The sequence below is a fragment of the Palaemon carinicauda genome, chromosome 40 (genome assembly GCF_036898095.1).
Source record: "Palaemon carinicauda isolate YSFRI2023 chromosome 40, ASM3689809v2, whole genome shotgun sequence".
Taxonomy (NCBI): domain Eukaryota; kingdom Metazoa; phylum Arthropoda; class Malacostraca; order Decapoda; family Palaemonidae; genus Palaemon; species Palaemon carinicauda.
In genome coordinates, this window is record NC_090764.1 from 20101663 (window position 1) to 20122271 (window position 20609).

The following is a 20609-nucleotide window of genomic DNA, read 5'->3' on the forward strand; positions in this document are numbered from 1 at the left end:
TACTGTGACACTATTTTTTCCTCATTTGTGTTAAGAAAACTCAATGACAAATGGAGATTTATTATTTACAACAAATGAAATACCCCTTTTTATACAAAATATGTGCCTCTTTAAAGCCAGCTTCCAGAGCATCATATAAACACCAGATTAAAGAGCACTTGTTTTTAAAGCTCAAATTTACACCATACATGATGACACTCAAGTGTTTAACTCTTAAGGTTAACTTAATTCATAAATTTCTATGATTAACAAAACAAAGCAATAGGACACATAAAAGAAGAGATCATAATAACGAAGAGTAAAAGAAAGTAATAACATAACAAAACCACTCGTATTTATCAATTCCATGAAAAGGAAGCACAAATTACATAACAATCTCCCCATAAGAATACATTATCTACAAAAAAAGATATAACAAGCGATATTATTAAAGGCAATTTTTATTAGCTACCAAAATTTAAAAAATTTCAGCAATAGTCAAGCCAAAATATAAGATTAAGGTACTGACTGCAGTAAAGTAAAGTAGATATCTATTAAAAGCAAACAGCTACATGTAATAAGAAAAAAAACGTCCATGAAGTGATTCACTTCGTAAATCATGTAAATCATGATCAAATGTCGGACTTCTTGAAATGTTTTGTAACAAACTTGACCAACTCTAAGTTTACAACTCTATCAATCATAAAATAAAAATAAATAAAAAAGTACTGCACTCCTGCCATACATTCTGGTAATGACTAAAGTCGTATTACTGTATACAGTCAAAGAATGGAGGATAATTTTTAGCTTGAGAAAGTGTTGATCATGTCCTTGCCCAACTGAAATAAAAACAAATAATATATCTAATAAAAACAAATGATAAAACTTCAATTTAAATACTGTGGTAACTGCAATGAAATTTAACATCAATATGGAAGACAATCATTCAGAAAATAATAACTGTGAGATTATTATCTGGCCCTTTCTCCTCATTGCAGAGGTAAAAACTTCCTACATGTTGGTTCATCCATTAATTAATACAGTACTTTTACAGTACCTTAATCTATTTATGAAAACTTTTTATCAACTGACTGAGCCAAACATCATTAACAATAAGCAAAACTGCAAACACTGTTTAGTACACTAATGAAGCAAAGTTACTTCATAAAAAATGCCTGTAACATTATCTTTTTTTTTCCTTTTACGTGGGTTTCATCTTCATCTGTATATTTGTGACCTACTTTAGAAGGCTCGCACATTCGGCTACTGAACAATCCATTATTACAACAGTAAGTTTTCATAAAAGCGAATGTGCTACCTTCTCGTTTCTCAGACTGATTTGACACAGTTTCTAGTTAAAAACTTAGCATTTGACACATTGAAGCAAATCCTATCATCATTCAAAAATTTGTAACACTGAAGGAAATTATAACAAATTTACTGTTTATCAGTGTTACTCCTAGAGATAAAGTGACTTACCAAGAAAGAAGAAAAACTTAAGAACTGTTAGGCCAGCTTATAAAACCTAATGCCTTAGGTTTTTCTGAGGGGTAACCTTACACTGATCAACCGATTAATAACTTGACAAACAGAAAATGTTACCATGGAAAACATTTCACTTTCCCATCTAATGAATAAAATAAAGACTGATCAAATTAGGTTTTCTTGCTAAAGTAAGTTAATTATAAATGAAAATATAATTTTGTCAATTGTTTAAAATCAAATAATGCATGTTGCAGACATAAAGCCAACATACTTTTGGCTTCTTGTGAAAATAAAATTAAAAACAAATAAAATTCAATAGCTTCATCAAACCATATTTTCAATGCAATGTCAAATCATGATATAGAGCACCATAACTCTGGTAGCTTTCCAATTTAGGGATCTGACACATAATCAACAGAGTAAGCAAATATTAATGAAATCAAATTATCTTCTAGACAAAAACAATCAAGGAAGAACACAATCTAAAATATGATACATGGCGTGAATACAATCGTTCACAAGATGTTAAATCTCTAGTTGTATAACAATGTTGTGAATACAATCGTTCACACGATGTTAAATCTCTAGTTGTATAACAATGTTAATATGTCAAACACTTATTTCATTGCAGCATTGCTTTACAGATATTTACAAGTGTGGTTTGCCTATCAAAATGTATAGAGAAAATTTCTTTTTTAATGATAAATAATCAAGAGAAACGTTACTACAGGAATACCAGAAACACAATTGCCTAAGCAGTCTGCACCACTATATATGACATAGCTCCTTGCTATATATCACAGGAAACATTTACGACTCACACAAGCATTGGCAATTACACAGGCTGTCCTCGGGAAGCTATGAAGTAAATGGCTTGAATGAAAAAGAGTTACTTAATTATAAATGGCTTCATCATTGTGACTTATGATTATGTACATCATGATATAAATGCTCTAAATATTATATACACCTGGGTTCCTTACGGCAACTGGACATTAGTAAGAAAGGTTGAAATACAACTGATAAAACAAAGAGAAAATTGCTTTAAAACATAAAAAGGAAATAAATCATAGAAACAATACAAGCTGCACCTTTATGGTTAGAAAATTTATCCTGTAAAATAAAGGCAAAAGACATATTCTTATGTCTTATAAGGCAACTTTTAAATCACAGATATATCTAGAAATCAATTTTACTGTCTCTTGTCCTGTAAAATAAAAGCCAAAGACCTATTCTTATGTCTTAAAAGGCAACTTTTAAATCACAGATATATCTAGACATCAATTTTACTGCCTCTATGTCTTGTAAAATAAAAACCAAAGACCTATTTTTATGTTTTGTAAGGCAACTTTTAAATAACAGATATATCTAGACATCAATTTTACTGTCTCGAGGTCCTGTAAAATAAAAGCCACAGACCTATTCTTATGTCTTAAAAGGCAACTTTTAAATCACAGATATATCTAGACATCAATTTTACCGTCTCGAGGTCCTGTAAAATGAAAGCCAAAGACCTATTTTTATGTTTTGTAAGGCAACTTTTACATCAGATATATCTAGTCATCAATTTTACTGTCTCTATGTCTTGTAAATTAAAAGCCAAAGACCTATTCTTGTCTTATAAGGCAACTTTTAAATCACAGATATATCTATTCATTAATCCTACTGTCTCTAGGTCCACTGATACCCCATACCTGGTGCTTTCTTAACTTTAAATCAGATGTTTATAGAATAACATAAAGCTAAATTGGGTTGTACTGTATGCTTTGACCATTACATACTGCAAAATAAAGCTAATAAACATTATGCACTTTATACATCAATTATTCATAATGAATGCATATATGTACATGAAACATTTATATTCATTTTGTCATTATACACACAACTGTATATGTACAAAATATATACAAGCTTGAGGTCATGGATTAATAGAACATGTTGCAAGAACACTAAATAAAAGCATTTTCAACTCCTTCCCTCGTGGAAAATTACTATCATTAGAAAATCCTGTTAATAACAATGTCAGAAGTATCTTATGCATTATAAATCAAACCAAACAAAGTTTCAGACTCAGTGAGATGCATAGAATTGTTGCAAAAGAATGGGAGTGTTCTTTTCTTCGAGAAATGAAATTATTTCTCTTGATTTTTTGGATTTTCAGTCTGCATCTTTATTATCAAGGTTTACTTATCAATCTCAACACTCATGCAAAGATTCCTTCAAAAGACATACCAATATCTTCACCTAGAACTTATTCATAATAATCTTTTTGCTGGAAGAGGATAAAAGTAATTGATAAAAGATTTAATCCTTTTGTAAAATTCTGTTCTGCAAAAGGTCACCAGCAGATGAACAGAAGTTGTCTTTATCACCATTGATTCATTATATTTCAACAATAAGGATTTGTAACTGTAACGTAAGCAGAAAGAGGGAGTTTCTGACAGACTAGTTTTCAACAAGTAATTGTCTAGAACTGCTGCAAAGTTCTATATTTCCTGAACACAGCACTATACTGAGGTAGTATCCTGCACTGTACTTTGAAGTAAATCCACTAAGAAACAGTTACACGTGTGCTATCATACTGTGATATTTCTGAGGAAGACACTGGGATTTTAATCCAAAAACAAATGTTTGAAAATAATGAAGTACATTTACAAACAGCTTTGTCCATTCTATGTGATTTCCCATTAACTCATTTGTTATTTATCTATAACATACTTGTCACAAGAAAATAACGCACTAGAATACAGAATTTACCTAACTACTGCACCGCATCACACTTAGTGCGCAAAAGTACAGTAAGTACACTAGATTCCAGGTGTACCAGTATCAAAACTATCATGATGATTTGACTATCATGCCATTAGATGACAGAAGCTTGATTGCACAGTATGGAAAACATAAGTATTAACACCAAGACTGACTTGAATTATGTTCAAGGTCAACCGTTGATGCAGAAGTCATGCCACTTACAGCGGACAGCGCTGATACCCCACTCAAACGATGATTTTCCAAGTCGGCGAGCATATCACAGTCCTTCTTGCGTCTCAGAACGACACCGTTTACTTTTTCCAAGTCGAACGAACCAGAAAACTCTGGTGCAACTTTTAAATCTGCCCCAGCAGACATATTAACATATGAAGTGTCAAATGTTATTTGGTTGCAATCAGACTCTCCTTCTTCTTCTTCTTCTTCAACTTGCTCTTCATTATCATACAGGTTCGACTGAGTAGAAGGTCCTGCGAAGGCCTTATTATTACAAGGTTTGAGGTAGTGATCAGGAGACATGATGCTTGGTAAGGTTGGGAAAGTGAATGTAACGCTCGTGGGTGAATCTGGGACCGGAGAAGCAACACTCACAGTCATTGGAGTTGAGGGTACAGAAATCTGGGCTTCTGTAATCAGACTAGAAGGAGACTGTGGGGTTTCCATACCGGAAGTCGAGAACGGAAGCCTCGACCAGTCAGACGAGGTCTCACCTACTAGAGGGAAACTAGCCGTAGGTGATCTAGGAGAAACAGGAGGTGATGAGGCTGAAGGTTCATTCACTAGCTGCAAATATTGTTGATGTCTTCTCAGTGGAGTAGTGAGAGGAAGTGTACTAGCGCCTGAAAATGAGTCGATCTCTTCAACTTCTACTCCTATTCCACCATCATCTTCACTGCTTTCCCTCCTTCTTCCTAGGTTTACGACACTTCCACTTGTCTGAACAGACCATGAGTTGCCAGTGCAGTCATTTTCATGAAGAAGAGAATTTCCTGAAAAGTGAGGGGAAGAGTAAGTTATGCTTCTAAAACCATGAACAAAGGTAAAATTAGCTTTTCAATATCTAATCCTTAGGATTCTGGTGCCTATGATATGGATAAGTTATATACACTGGACAACTGATATGTGATGTGATAAGCATGCTGTCTATACAGATGCTTCCTTCTATAGAGTCTCTCAGCTAGGATAATACATACAAAGCAACAGTTTAGTTTCTTAACCGATTACAAGAACAGAAACCCTGACTTTTTTCGTTTCTCATTTTACAAAATATGTACTTTTCAGGACTCAAATCTACCCACTTGCAAATATATACATTTTGAATGTTATATCTTAGCCATGCGTAATGATACCAGGATTACATAAGTGTGAAATTTAGATATATCTAAAATTGGAAGATCAAACAAATAAGGAGAAAGATTGAAAATAAATTTCATGTCCCTTGATGTCATGCTTTCTAAAATCATATCTATTATTAAGAGTGCTAGAACTCAAAAGAATTCACTCTTGCGATCATTAAAACATACATTTGAAACAGTGAGCTTTTGATTAGGTGGTGTGGCTCAACTCCTTAGAAGAATGACCAAATATGTGAGTGGTTAGTTTCATCAACAGAATCCTTAAGGTTACAAACCTCGTGCAGCTACGCAAGAAGGGATGCCAACTAAATAAAAATAACAGAGTTAATTGTATGAAATTGAAAAACTCATACCACTTTCAATGCTAAGTGTGATATCTTTCTTCCGTAGAAGTAACTAACGGTGATGTTAACGCAGGTTTATGCAACACATTTAATTTCTACTACCAATGTGTATGATTACTATTTGCACATATACAGTACTAAGAAATTGTGAGCCCTTATATCTAACATTCCTCCACCTTTCAGATAACATTGGAAGCCCTACTATCTACGTAATTGTTCTATATTTTTCCATCTTTCAAATCTATATACTGCTTCATACAGAATTGTTGATAAAAAATACACCTTGAGCTAAAAATAAATATACAGTAAACAGATGGTATATTCTGACAAACATCAGATACAGAATGATTATTTCAAGATGCTGATGAATAAGTTGCATTGCAAATCTAACTCATACAATTATATAATCAGAATTCACCAAGAAAATCAATACCTGATTAAGAATAGGACCATGGCAAGTATTTATGCCCGTGCACCATTTATACGTTAAAGAACTCATCACTGTGAGAAACCCCACCTGAGTTTGTGTTGTGGTTTTCATCTCGTTCTCCAGCATAGGCCAGATTATCAAGTCCACAGGTTCCTAAAAACACACAAAAATAAAATAAAAAATAAAAAAAATGCGTTGACGCATGCATTCATGGCCATGCATATAACCCTTTTACCCCCAGGCTATTTGGAACTTTCCAACCCTTAAACCCTAGGGGTTACTTTTTTTTCAAGCACATTTTGCAGTATATATTTTTTAAATTGCTCTAACAGCCTTAATTTTTGTCCTAGAGAGGTCAGGTTGGTCTCATTCTCTTGGAAAATGCCTGAAGTTTCTCAAAAAATTATCAAAAATATGTAAAAAAAAATTTAAATAGCAGTTTTTTGCAAGGACGTACTGGTACGTCCATGGGGGTAAAGGGATGTGTTTTGTGAAACGTACCAGTACGTCCTTTGGGGGTAAAAGGGTTAAAAGCCTTGCAGAGCACGAAGTACATACTCTGTACTATACGTACTGCGCTGCAATAGCAGCAATTTAGAATGAGGTTATCATGCTAATACACCTCAGTCGTTCCAAATTCCTAATTATGAGTTTGACCAATATCTTTTATAGCAGATGCCATTTACTTTAAAACTAGGACCTCACAAAACATGTCTCCTTGTGTGAGCCTTTAGAATACATTTTACTTTCAATATAACTTCCCGAGTCATAAAACGATGATATAGCATACGACATTCTCAAGCTCCAGGTACTATATTTGAATTACGTGAGCTGTTGAAACAGTCACGTGTGTGCAAAAAAAAATCTCAATGTAAAAAGCTACAACTTCAATAAAAGTTCAAACATACATACAGCAAAAATGGCAAATCAAGGCATTAAAAAGAAACTTTGCAGATGATGGGGCAATAATTCATGGAAACATTATTGATGTTTATGCATTCACTAATTAAATTTGTTTAGATAAGCTGAAATATCAAAGCCAAACCAAACAAAACAGTGCAATGAAAGCAGACTATACCTACTTACCATTAGAACCTATATAGTGGACATTATGCACAGCTAGAGCTGGCAAGGAAGAAATAGTTTCCTGTAGCATCACCAAAGCAGTTAAGCACTCTTTGAAAGTTGGTCGGTTTTCGGGACTGTAGCTCCAACAACGGTCCATTAGCTTGTGGCTGGAGAGGAATATGACAGAGTTGTTGAAAAGTCATAACAAATTATACAATAAATTTTACTAATGAATAAAAAAAATTATCCTTAAAATAGTAAAAAAGTTTTAATTTGTTTGAAGAAAAAACTTGATACACTAATTGTCACAATCATAAATATCATTAAATTTTTTTCCATTCTTTTTATTCGATATAGTACTCTTTATCTGAACTCCCATCGCGGCTATGTCTTCCCCATTTTTCCAATGATTTCTTGGGCTTTCCTACAGTATCAACTAAATTAAAACGATATTGAAAAAATTTCTATAAATATTTTTATGATTTTCTTTACCAATAAGAATCACAAGGCCGTATTCCTTTTTATCATTAAAAGATAACTTCTATCTTGCACGGTTACATCAAGTACATTGCAACTTCAGGGGAAATACAAATTAATAAGATTTTCAGTCTGTTACTTCTAAAAAAAAAAACCTTTATAAAAGGCCTTTGTTGATGTGGGAATTGCTCCTTAGTAAACTGTTGCCAACTCTCATAAAAGTCTGTATATGACACTTTTCCCAAGGCCTGTATCTAGATTACATCACAATGGTCAAAGTTCCACACCTGCCAATCATCAGATTTAGGTGTGTAACTTTGAAGGTCAGTCACATAATACACTGAGTGGCGGTAATTGGCCTATCTTCATATTGTTCATTTCAAAAGAATTTAAATTACCACACAGAATTAAGTGGGATAAAATTTATGCATTGGTTTTAAAAAATCTAATGAAAATAGACTTCACGGGCCCAGTTTATAAAAAAGGGATTTTGACGAAGGAAAAATCTATTTCTGGGTCGATCTGTGACGGCCGGTGAAAAGGGTCCTTCTTTACACGTTTCTAATATAAATCTTCATAAAAATTAAAATACAGTACAGATCACAGCCGATAGTATAGATTAATCCCTTAATATGTACATTCTTCTCTTCAACTTCATTTGATAAATACTATATTATCTGATGTTTAATAAAAGACATGAATAAAAACTCACAGTTCCTCTGGACAACTGGGAGGGCGCGTGAGGCGACCTCCGCTTCGTACATAGTGGAGCACCTCTAAATTCGTACGAGCTGGATACGGCTGCTGGCCAAGAGTGAGGATTTCCCATAATAATACACCAAATGCCCATACATCAGAATGACTTGTAAATACTCCGTCAACAAGAGATTCGGGGGACATCCATCTGACAGGCAATAAACCTTCACCCTACAAAAATGTAAATCGTTAATACAATACTGTATAACTAAACACTCATTATTTCTTTTTATTCAACCCAATTATCTTATATTATATCATATCATATCAAATAAATAATCTACAACCTTAGTTGGAAAAGCAGGATGCTATAAGCCCAGGCTCCCCAACAGGGAAAATAGACCAGTGATGAAAGGAAACAAGGAAAAATAAACTATTTTAAGAACAGTAACAACATTGAAATAAATATTCCCTATATAAACTATAAAAATTTTATCAAAACAAGAGGAAGAGAAATTAGATAGAATAGTGTGCCCGAATGTACCCTCAAGCAAGAGAACTCTCACCCAAGACAGTGGAAGACAAAGATACAGAGGCTATGGCACTACCCAAAACTAGAGAACATTGGTTTGATTTTGGAGTGTTCTATTTCATCTTCATTTAAACATTGCACTATATACAAGAATATTATTATTGGAGACACAAAATAACTCATAACATTGAAAAAATTACATTACCTCTTTTCTGTAGTAATCGTTTTTATAAATGTCCCTGGCAAGTCCAAAATCACCAATTTTCACAACACGTAGCTCTGGGTCCGTTGTTGTTACGAGGCAATTTCTGGCAGCCAGGTCACGGTGAACATAGTGTAGTTCTTCAAGGTAGACACAACCTTTAGCCACGTCAACACACATGGACACTAGATCAGCAAGAGTTAAGCCACTATCAGCCTGAAAAGAAGACAATATAATTTAATGATACAGTATTAACATCAAGCAATTTTTTAAAAATACCTTTGTACATAAAAAAAATTAATATGGAAAATCCTATTTTCAGCCTTTATTTCTGGAGTTTAAATTGTTAAAAATCACCCCATTAACTAATGCAAACTATCTATATGGAAAATCCTATTTTCAGTATTTATTTCAGGAGTTTAAATTGTTAAAAATCACCCCATTAACTAATGCGAACTACCCATCAAGGTTCTTGATAGAATAAACATATTATTCATAAATGAAAACTACATTTTCTAGAAGATTTTATAAATTAAAAATAAAAGTTTGCAGCAGAATAAATCTAAAGTTTGCATGGAGTATTATTCAATATCTATTTTCATAAAAGTTACATTATTTTTACGTATACATTTTAGAACTAATGATCTACTATTCATTAATCAGACTGAGTATTTTCAAAAGGTATTGAGATGACATACTCCTCTGCTTGTGCGAAGATACGATAGTAGATCACCCCCCTCCATCAACTCCAAAATGAGGAAGAAAGGATCATGATCTGTGCAGACGGCCAAAAGTCGCAATATGTGCTCATGCTGAAAATGGCTCATCAATTGGGCTTCCTTCAGAAACTCTGCCTTCTCTATCTCTGTAGCTCCCTTTCGTAGAGTCTGGAAAAGAAGAATATTATGTTGTTCAAGTACTTGGAAAAGTAACGGTAACATACATGTACATACTTTATTTTTAGCATATTTACCCTTTCTAGAGACATATATTTCAGCCATGTACTGAACAACAGCTATTACCAGTTTTTAAATATTCTAGTGAACAATAAAAAAGGAACATCAAGACGTACCTTTATTGCAACTTTTGTTACATCTGGCCACTCTGGTAATTCACAAGCAGTTCCTTCAAACACTTCTCCAAAAGCACCACTTCCAAGGAATTTAGTCAGAGTAATGCAGTTTCTAGAGACATGTGGCAAATCCAAGTCATCACCTGAAAAAGGGTTTCAATTTGAGGTTTTGAAAAATCATACAAAAATGGGATACAATCCTTACTTTGTTATAAAAACTCTTATAATACCGTAAAACACAGTAAGTTACACTACAAAGAACAGGTTGAACATACCTGGGAAAGTATGAAGATTGTAGAGAACGTTGTTTTCAGTGACAAAATTGTTGTTTGTTGGTAACTGACGTAGCGTTGCTAATTCAACCTCTCGATTGCGATGGTGATGGTGGTGGTGGTGAGATGAATCACTGAGGGAAGCAGCTTTTACCTTTCTCCTTCTGCGATCTGTTTTCCTCATTCCTGACGAAAAATATAAATTTTGTCATGATTTTTCATTCCATACTTAGAAATTTTTTGTCACATTGGAAACAAACATCTAAAGGTCTCATGCAGATCATAAGAAAATGGTAATGAAAAAAGAGTAAAATCTATAATGCGGACATTACTTACCAAATATTAGGCATCCAAATAGTAGAGCGAAAAATATGAGGGAAGACGGTATTGTTGAGGCAAGTATGGTGGGAATGTCTGTCTGTGTTAGCATTGTAGGTCCAATGATGGTATCAATCACATTGGTTTCTCCCCATGGACCAGGACCTAGTTCATTGATAGCTCGAGCTCGGAAGATGTAACTGGACGCACCATCAAGACCACTAATGAGCCAGTAGTTATCTAGTGAGGAAAAATGGTCATAATTACTTCTTCTGTATTAAGATAGTAAAAATTGCTAAAAATAAAACTACTCAAGATAAATAGGATCTTTCAAAGGTTGAGAATGATGTTCAGTTAGTGAAAAATGTCTATCAGTCTTTGAAGCAAATATACCAAGACAAACAATATAAAAAATGTAAAAAGTATGTTTCAGTTTACTTATATACTGTAATACATATTGCATCTTTCAATATAATTCTTAAATAAAGAATACACAAAAGTCTAAACAGTACTTTAGAAGTCACAAATTAATTTTGAGAATTAGGATTCTTTCAAATTATTAGCTAAAGTAAAACATGAGTTGATTACACTTTAATCCTAAATACTAGAGACCATCAATACAACTATGAACAAACTATAATGTGTATAAAATAACAAGACATACTTGATCCATTGTATACAGTGACGTAGGTGAGATTGTCACTTAGTTCAGCATTGTATGGGGCAGCCTGTAAGGTGTACGCTATAAGGGGCGCCCCATTTTCCATGGCGTTTTTCCACCACACACGCAGACCCCCACCACTAATTGAGCCTCCAACCTGCTGTCTCATGACTTGTCCAGGTTTCCCTGGAATCTCTCCTGAAAAATAATTGGATAAGCTTTAAAGGATGCTGTTTTCTGACGAGTGGATTTGAATAACATAAACACGTTATGAAAATTTGAAATTTTGTTTTTGCAATCTTAATATGCTAATTTCATAACAAAATCTATTACTGGAATATCTTTATAATAGCAACAAAATTTGTCTAATTACAAAAAGAACTCACTACCATACATGAAAAAAGTATCAGTACATAAACCCAACTTAGATGTGAAAATACTTGCCTAATGTGGTGAAGTTGAAGAGGGGTTTTCTAGGCCAAGTGTAAGCATGGTAACTGTTGTTATATATAACCCTTATTCGGAATAAGTAGGAAGTAGCCGGAAGAAGTTTTGTTACATTAAAAGTATACGTTCGACCTGCAGTAGTACTGATCATTGGCTCATTTTTCCAAAGTGTCTCGCCGTTCCCAATATACTGAAACTAAAATTATACAATGTCTAGTTATCCGGAATGTCATGTAAAATCCTATGTAACTATATTTCATTTATTTCAATTTCCAGAAAGTACTAAAGAAAGTACTAAAGAAATAACTAAAAACACAACTTACAACATGCCGCACAACAGAACCATCTGGTGGCGCAGTCCAAGAAATAGTAAATGAACGAGCTGTCGCATTTTCAAGTTTGATATAAGGTAATTCCGGAAGGGTTATGACAGTTACACGTTTGCTATCCGTAAATATGAGGCGGTCCTTTGAATACGCTCTTACCCACACCTGAAATTAAAAGCCACGTGTAAGAAACATTAAAGTCACTTGACTTACACTCAGTTAGTATTTTTAAGATGATTTATGCAGGTTTCTGTCAGAAAATAATGAACAGATTGGTTAACTTACTTCATATTTTGAATTTGGATAAAGTTTGTTGATTTTTCTTTCAACTCTTCCGCTACTATTGAACTCTGGTCGAATCTGACCAGAGCCAGCCTCTCCCTGCCAATGGATTTCATATTCTTGTTCCTTGATAGCGTTGAACTTCAAAACAATTTCTTCGGGAGACAGTACTTCTACACTCACTTCCCCAACGCTGTCGGGTGCTGAAAAAAAAAAAAAAATAGTAATTACCCATTTTGCAATTTTGTTTTTAGTAGATTTGTTAACCCTTTTACCCCCAATGGACGTACTGGTACGTTTCACAAAACTCATCCCTTTACCCCCATGGACGTACTGGTACATCCTTGCAAAAAACTGTTATTTACATTTTTTTGCATATTTTTGATAACTTTATGAGAAACTTCAGACATTTTCCAAAATAATGAGACCAACCTGACCTCTCTATGACGAAAATTAAGGATGTTAGCGCAATTTAAAAAAAATATATTGCAAAATGTGCTTGAAAAAGAAAACGCCTGGGGATTAAGGGTTGGAAAGTTCCAAATAGCTTGGGGGTAAAAGGGTTAAGATTAGTGCTATTTATGTACTAGATATCATTTTAGTAACTCTCATAATAAAATCTAACACCTTGCAAGGAGTACAGCACATTATGTAACTGATGAGTAAATAAGAAATAAACTTTTATCTCTGTACCCATTCATATGTTTTTCCCGTTTATCTTTATTACAGGTACTGAATTATGAGGTAAATCTAATATATAACAACAGACTATACCTTTAGCTTTTGTTTTGAATACATCAGCAGGACCGGGCAACGATACTATGCCAAGCCTCTGATTGTACGCAGTTTCGACTGCTGCCCGAAAATAGTACTCCTTGTACGGCAGGAGTCCTTTCACCGTTACAACTGAGGACATACTTCTCTGAAATAGGGAAAGAAGGATACATCACAATGCAATCAAAACAAAAAAACTCATAACTTGCAGGAAAGGTTCAAAATTTGAAAACAGAGGATTACTATATGCAGTTGATTAGTACTTACAACTTGCTGGCAATGAGAAACATTGGTCAGGCAAGAATCAGAGCCATCAGGCTTCACAGGTCCATAGTACACAACATAAATAACAGGCAGAAGGGTCATGGACATACAGTCTTCACTCTCTGTTTCAGGAACATTCAACTTGACCGCTATTGCATATTCTCCACTGCCTCCTAATTCTGGAGTGTCTGAATAGTTTGACACAACAAGGCAGTTGACTTCTGTAAAGAAAAGATAAAATCCAAATAAAATTTTTAATTAATACACTCAGTTAAGTGATGTCTTACATGAAAAAATGTATTTCATATTTCCCCTTTGAGTAACTTTTTGGGGAATGATTTAAAGGTGACAATAAATTTTGTTCTCTAGAAATTTCATATCATATTTTCCTATTCGTGAGTTGTGCAAAGATAAAAATTCCCTTCGCATACAGACAAACTTATATAACCACATAAAGATAAAAGGGATTTTGACGAAGGAAAAATCTATTTCTGGGAAGAGGCCTGTGATGCCCGGTGAAAAGGTCCTTCTTTACACTCTTCTAATATAAATCTTCCAAATATACTAGAGAAAGATAAAAGCATGGAATGCAGAGGTTACAACCCTCGCGCGATCACCTTGTAGGTGTCGTGTATTAATAAGGGCGTGTGAAACCACTATTCACAGGCTGTCTTCCATTTAGATAATCCCTTCATCAATGGGGAGGGCCGTGACAGGCCCTAGAGAACACAGTTAGTGATGTGACTCTACCATAACATTATACTGAATAAGCAAATATGAAAATACAAAGAAATTGAAGAATGAATTAGATCATAATTTAAATCTACATCCAGCCTTTATTCGTTACCTGGCATTGGCTGAGTAGCTAAATCCAAGGGAATAAGGGCAGAAGTGTTATACAAAGTTTGAAAATGAAGTTTGTCGGCAGAGGTTATGCCAACTTTTGAAAACCAGAGCAAAGTCTGATTTACAGCTGCATAACAATAGAGGTGTGAAAAATCAACTGCAATTTCGGTGCAACTTCCTGCAAATAAAAAATATATATAACTCAAGGGTTATATGTTGAGTGATGAATATTTTAACTAAAAAAAAACCACAATAAAACAATTGTTTAGATTCTTTGAATACATCCTAATATTGTACAGCTATTTAAGAATTTAAATCACAATGGCATTAACATAGAAATATATCAATGATTAAAGCAAAGTTATATTGATAATTGCAACTATCAAAATATATCTAATGATAATTGGGACATACCATAACCAAAGTCCTCTGGGACAAAAACTTCCTCACAGTAACACCCTGATAAATCAGATTTGAAAACTGCTGTGGCTCTTGACACCGAAGATCCAGCAGCTACAAAGTAGATTTTTGTATCGGACGTATTGGTTGTATCGAGAGCAACCCCTCCTGTCAGAGTTGGCGTCTTCAAACAGGTACAATCCTGGGTCCTACTTTAGAAAAGAAAAATGTCTATGATATTAAAGTAACAATGAAAGAGGACAAAGTATACCATGATAAAAGGTACATGTAAGACAATATCTCAGAGGCAGTAAAGCCTAAAAATTTATATTTAAATATTAATGAACCAAAGCTCTAGAAGTAAATAGTGGATAGTATTGGGATATGATTGAACTAAAAAGACTACCGTTGAAAACTAAATATGACTGATACCTTTCTTGATTAAAGACGTCATTCAACGTGCTAAAAGCGAGACTCATCACTGACAGCTGAAGCCCACGATGTCCTTCATGTAGCAAAAACAAATGACTGAAATGAAAAGTAACTAAATTCACATATGTTATTGCAGACAGTTTTAAAAATTTATAGATGTAAAGACTATGTTCAAATCCTAAATGAAATCAGAAGGATTGGTTCATACAAAACAAAAGAAGTAAGGAAAACCAAGAGCCAAGACAGATTTCTATACAAAAGAATTTTAATAACAAAATTTCCTATAAAACCTCCCCAAGTGTTCATATTGCTTCTTCTCCAGGAGCTCAATTTAATCGACATTTAACAGTAAGATTCTTATAAATAAAAAATATTTCCCACTTTCTTTCCTTACAATAAACAAATGCCTTCAGTAAAGGAAGGAACATTCTAGCCATAAGTGGTAACTGACATGCCAGTCTCCTTTCTACTTTGTCTTGTACTTTAGTTTCTCAGTTATCTCAGTGGTGATCAGACCTCTCCAGATTGTTTGATTATTACCATGCATTAAGATGTCTTCTCTTGGTTTTGTTAGCAATTATTGCGTGAAGTGTAAACAGGACTGGTTTCCAAGAGATAATGATCAGCATTCCCTTTGTGTACTGTGTCTGGGGCAAAACTGTAATTGAATAACCTCTACAAAGAGTGAGTTTCCATCACTGTACCTCTGATGGGAGAGTATGTTTCAATGATTGCCGATCAAGTTAAAACTTCAAAGTGCAAAGGAAACTTAATGTCAGTTCAGGGGCAAACCCAGAAAAGACATGGTTAGTTGATTACAGTAGGGGATGACAACAATAATGACACACATCCACTTTAGTTTAATATTAACACCTAAAAATCGAAACTTACGAGTACTAAAAAAGTTAACACAACACTCCTCATTACCTAGTCATTGGAGATAACAAGAACTTCTTGATTTGGTCAGCAAGACTGAATCTGGCAATGGGTCTTGTTTCTCCGTGACTGATATCGTACGTCCAAATGTTAACTTCATTTAGTGCCGATTGAGGCCTCTCTGCGTAAGCAATCACTTCTCCAACCCAGTCTGCTGCTAAGCCAACTCCTTGTCCAGAGAGTCTCAATAGCTACAAATAAAGAAACTTCATATAAATATAGATAAGCCATATATTAAGCACTCTTTTTTTTTTAATTTCTGAGATTCTTCAGTTTGGATGAGTATCTAAAGGAAGGCCATGTCTTTCCTGCTGCTTCCTCCGGTGCCTTAGATGACCGCGGAGGTAGCAGCAGTAGGGGATTCAGCATTATGAAGCTTCATCTGTGGTGGATAACAGGGGAAGGGTGGGCTGTGGCACCCTAGCAATACCAGCTGAACTCGGTTGACTCCCTTGTCAAGCTGGGAGGAACGTAGAGAGTAGAGGTCCCCTTTTTGTTTTGCTTCATTTGTTGATGTCGGCTACCCCCTAAAATTGGGGGAAGTGCCTTGGTATATGTATGTATGTATGTCTTAAGTATCTGACTTTAAATTCAGCTTCATCAAGAGGCCATCATTTATGCCACACAAATCTTAACAAAGAGAAGTATGAGATAAATAGAGTGAAAATACATTAGGTTGGATATAATATAGCTATAATGTCCAAGTAGGTACCTCCCTTTCCACTTGGTAAAAAAGTTTAGTATAGTTTATCTATTCCAAAATGGATAACAATTGGAAAAAAATCTGTGTAAATTTTGGATGAAATTACTAATGTATAGACCTTTACCAAGTACTTACAACAATATTTTTCCAGGTTTTATACATAAAAAGTGATACAAGAAAAGTACAATATGAAAATTACAAACCCTTTTGGTAAAATTCGTTCGCAGGTCTGTCAAAAATACATCAGAATTTACGTCCATCCAAACAAACGACGAAGTCTTCAGTAATGGAGTTACCCAACGGACTCTTGAATTCTCACTGAGCAGTTCACTCTCTTCTTGTAGATCTGCATCAAGCTTTATCAAAGTCTCACTGCTCAGAACTAGGAGAGAAGGAGTAGGAGTGTGCTTCTGTACGGCTTCCGTAACCTCCGAGCTGTAAGGCCCTTTTCCCACTTCACTAACGGCAGCAACCTTAAATATGAGTGCAAGATTAATATTTTCTTTGAAGATGTTCCAGTCAATCCACATATAAATAATCAAAGTAAGGACATCACCACGAGGATAGTAAAAAAAAAATAGGAACATTTAACTAATTTATGCTTTTGTAGTACCTGTACTAAGTAATTAAACTGTCTTTTTGAAATTCTCAACTATAGTCAATTTCTTTTAGCGATACAGATTTGCACCGACTCGCAGCGGTGCCCTTTTAGCTCGGAAAAGTTTCCTGATCGCTGATTGGTTGGACGAGATAATTCTAACCAATCAGCGATCAGGAAACTTTTCCTAGCTAAAAGGGCACCGCTGCGAGTTGGTGCAAATCTGCCTCGATAAAAGAAATGGACTATAGTATATTCACAATTGAGTTAAATGTTGATTATGAGCAGTATATTCATTACAATGAATGAAAATAAAATAAACGAAACATTCTAAAAGGGATTACAGTGCTTCACTGATTTATCCCTATCTAGCCATTCCAGCATCATATTTTCTTTAGAAATTCCAGTCCACTAATATGACAAGTGTGAACCTGCTGTCACATAATACTTGATAAAAAAGATGACAGCCGGAACTTGCCTTCACAAAACATTGCAACAAAGTTAACAGACTGAAAGTAATGTCACAAATCAGTAATCACTCGTTAAAGTAAATGACTAACCTTGAATCGATAAACTTGGTCGGAATTGAGATTTTCTATACTGAGCTGGTTTTCATTTCCACTAACCAACTTGCTATGGCAATCTTGTTCTTCCTCTGAGACACAGTAGAACACTTCATATTGTAAGATCTTTCCATTTGGCTTCTCTGGTGGTGACCATCGTAAATGGATTGTTGCTAGTGAATCCTGAAATAACGTTGTCTTAATATTTCAAGCAATAATGAAAAACACCACGAAACTACTGGAATACAATCATTTATATATTTACTTTACTAACCATTACAAAGACTTTATTATTTCTGTATGATTAATTTTCTTTAATATTTACAGACAGCATTCTGTATTGCAAATCATCAGATAAGATCCAAGAAAGTAGATTGAGGTGGTATGGTCATGTCATGAGAAGAGATGAACAGTATATTGGGAGGAGAGTGATGGAAATGGAGGTACAGAGAACGAGAAGGAGAGGGAGACCAAAGCGAAGCTGGATGGACTGTATCAAGGATGACCTTCGATCAAAGGGATTAACCGGTGATGAAGTGTGGGACAGAGGTAGATGGAGAACGCTGGCCAGAAACATCGACCCCACATAGAAGTGGGAAAAGATGCAGACAAAGAAGAAGAAGAAGAAGAATTCTGTATTGGAAATCACTGATCATATAACAGAAATTAAGTACAATAACCAAATATAATACCTGAACTTTCTGCACAAATGTTCGTAAATCTTCAGGGGCTTCCGGTATTGATGGTGGAGTTTTCAATACCTTGATAAGTTTACTACCTACGCTCCAATCTGTGATGCCTCGGACAGACACCTTCAGGGTTGAGTATGGGGGAAGCTCTTCATCATAAGAAATGCTTCTATTTCTTGTGAGAATTGCTCTTTTATGAACACCATTATCGATTATCACTTCGTACGTGAGGTTGCCATAATTGACGTTATCAATGGATGACCACTCCAATACAAAGTTCTCCCATGTTCCTTTAATTCTGACTGATGCTGCATCAATCGGGTCTGGTATGACAACAGGAAGCCGAACACCTTCTGAAAAGGGATCACATTGAAAGAATGGCAGTTGTACTATTATAATAAATATAAGACAGGTAAATTGTTATAATGAATAGAGTACAGTAATTGAATGCCTTCTTGAATAAAAAATATATTCTGTTAACATATGGGGTGTTTTAAATAATCTTACTCTAACAATTAACGTATAAAAAGATTAAAAATTTGAAAATAAATATTAAATAAAAAATATGTTGATAATCAAATGCACCTGTCTATGTTCGTTTTCACAATGTAGGCTATATTTGTTGCAGGTAGTCATACAAATCATACGAGATGCTGACATAGGAGTTAGATTTTTTCCTCTCTTAAATGTCTTTACCAATGTCCATATCAATCTTTTTCATTATCTAGTTGACTAATAACGATCTTTTTGTTACAAAATCAATAATTTGCCAATAAATAAATTCTATTCTATGTTCGGCTAACTCTCCAATATATTCACTCACATAATTATAATACGTATAATACATTACATTATCCTTATGGATACATTTTACTAATCACATTAGTTAAATGAAAAATGCGTCATTTTAGATCAGCCCATACCTGGCATCGGCTGAAGGTCTGGTAACATCACAGTGAAGTGAGATACACCAAGGCTGGCCGTATGAAGGGACGCAGAATTATTGAGACTCGTGTCTGAAACAACCACATTACCATCCTCACCCAGCCATAGCAAACGTTCACTCAAGTACCACATAGGACCTGTAAAAGACATTTTCATAAAATAATTTTTATGGTAATACATACAATATAGCAAATGGGTACTTGAACAAACAGCAAGGCCTTTTAATGTTACAAATAATTACATAAATCAATAAAATAACAAGATCTATAGCTCAACTTGCAATGAAATATAAAAAGAAGATTATAGTTGCTGTATTTCTGCTTACCTAATTTTACAGTGTAGGGAAGAAATTTGGGTTCAAATTTGTGTACTTCTTCCTCAATATATGCCCCAAACAATCGACAGCCTTCTGCATCTCTTACAATCCACCATATACGAGAACCCTGAGTATCCACAGTTAACCCATACACTGAAATAAGAAAATATTAGGATTAATTCACGAAATGACTCTTGCAATAATTACAATTATTCTGTATAGAAACTATCATTAAACTAATTACTGAACTATTGTTTAAAACAGATTTTGACGTAGGAAAAATCTATTTTTGGGCTCAAGCCATGTCGTCCTGATGGAAGTTCCTTCAGGCAGCTTCCTACTGTTTAATATTTCTGTGAGTGATATTACAAGAGAATTTCCGTCAGGTATCACGGGGTTCTAACCCCCGGAACGAGTATCCTAAGA

The 20609-nt window shown here is 34.5% G+C and overlaps 1 protein-coding gene across 1 annotated transcript in view; it reads right to left on the bottom strand.

Moving 5' to 3' along the window:
* Positions 1-3944: 3944 nt before the first annotated feature.
* The window catches only part of sev (sevenless), a 30541-nt gene continuing 13876 nt past the window's right edge, over positions 3945-20609 (bottom strand). The window contains exons 16-39 of the mRNA XM_068363451.1: positions 20193-20336; positions 19846-20004; positions 18926-19275; positions 18231-18416; positions 17276-17545; positions 16361-16560; positions 15434-15529; positions 15017-15213; positions 14604-14780; positions 13760-13977; positions 13493-13640; positions 12722-12921; positions 12434-12601; positions 12108-12306; positions 11667-11861; positions 11021-11242; positions 10688-10870; positions 10413-10555; positions 10039-10227; positions 9344-9556; positions 8623-8837; positions 7452-7600; positions 6453-6518; positions 3945-5225 (exon numbers count right to left, since the gene is read on the bottom strand). Coding sequence (XP_068219552.1) covers positions 4375-5225; positions 6453-6518; positions 7452-7600; positions 8623-8837; positions 9344-9556; positions 10039-10227; positions 10413-10555; positions 10688-10870; positions 11021-11242; positions 11667-11861; positions 12108-12306; positions 12434-12601; positions 12722-12921; positions 13493-13640; positions 13760-13977; positions 14604-14780; positions 15017-15213; positions 15434-15529; positions 16361-16560; positions 17276-17545; positions 18231-18416; positions 18926-19275; positions 19846-20004; positions 20193-20336 — 5138 coding nt within the window. The 3' untranslated portion in view covers positions 3945-4374. The remainder of the gene's footprint in view (positions 5226-6452; positions 6519-7451; positions 7601-8622; positions 8838-9343; positions 9557-10038; positions 10228-10412; positions 10556-10687; positions 10871-11020; positions 11243-11666; positions 11862-12107; positions 12307-12433; positions 12602-12721; positions 12922-13492; positions 13641-13759; positions 13978-14603; positions 14781-15016; positions 15214-15433; positions 15530-16360; positions 16561-17275; positions 17546-18230; positions 18417-18925; positions 19276-19845; positions 20005-20192; positions 20337-20609) is intronic.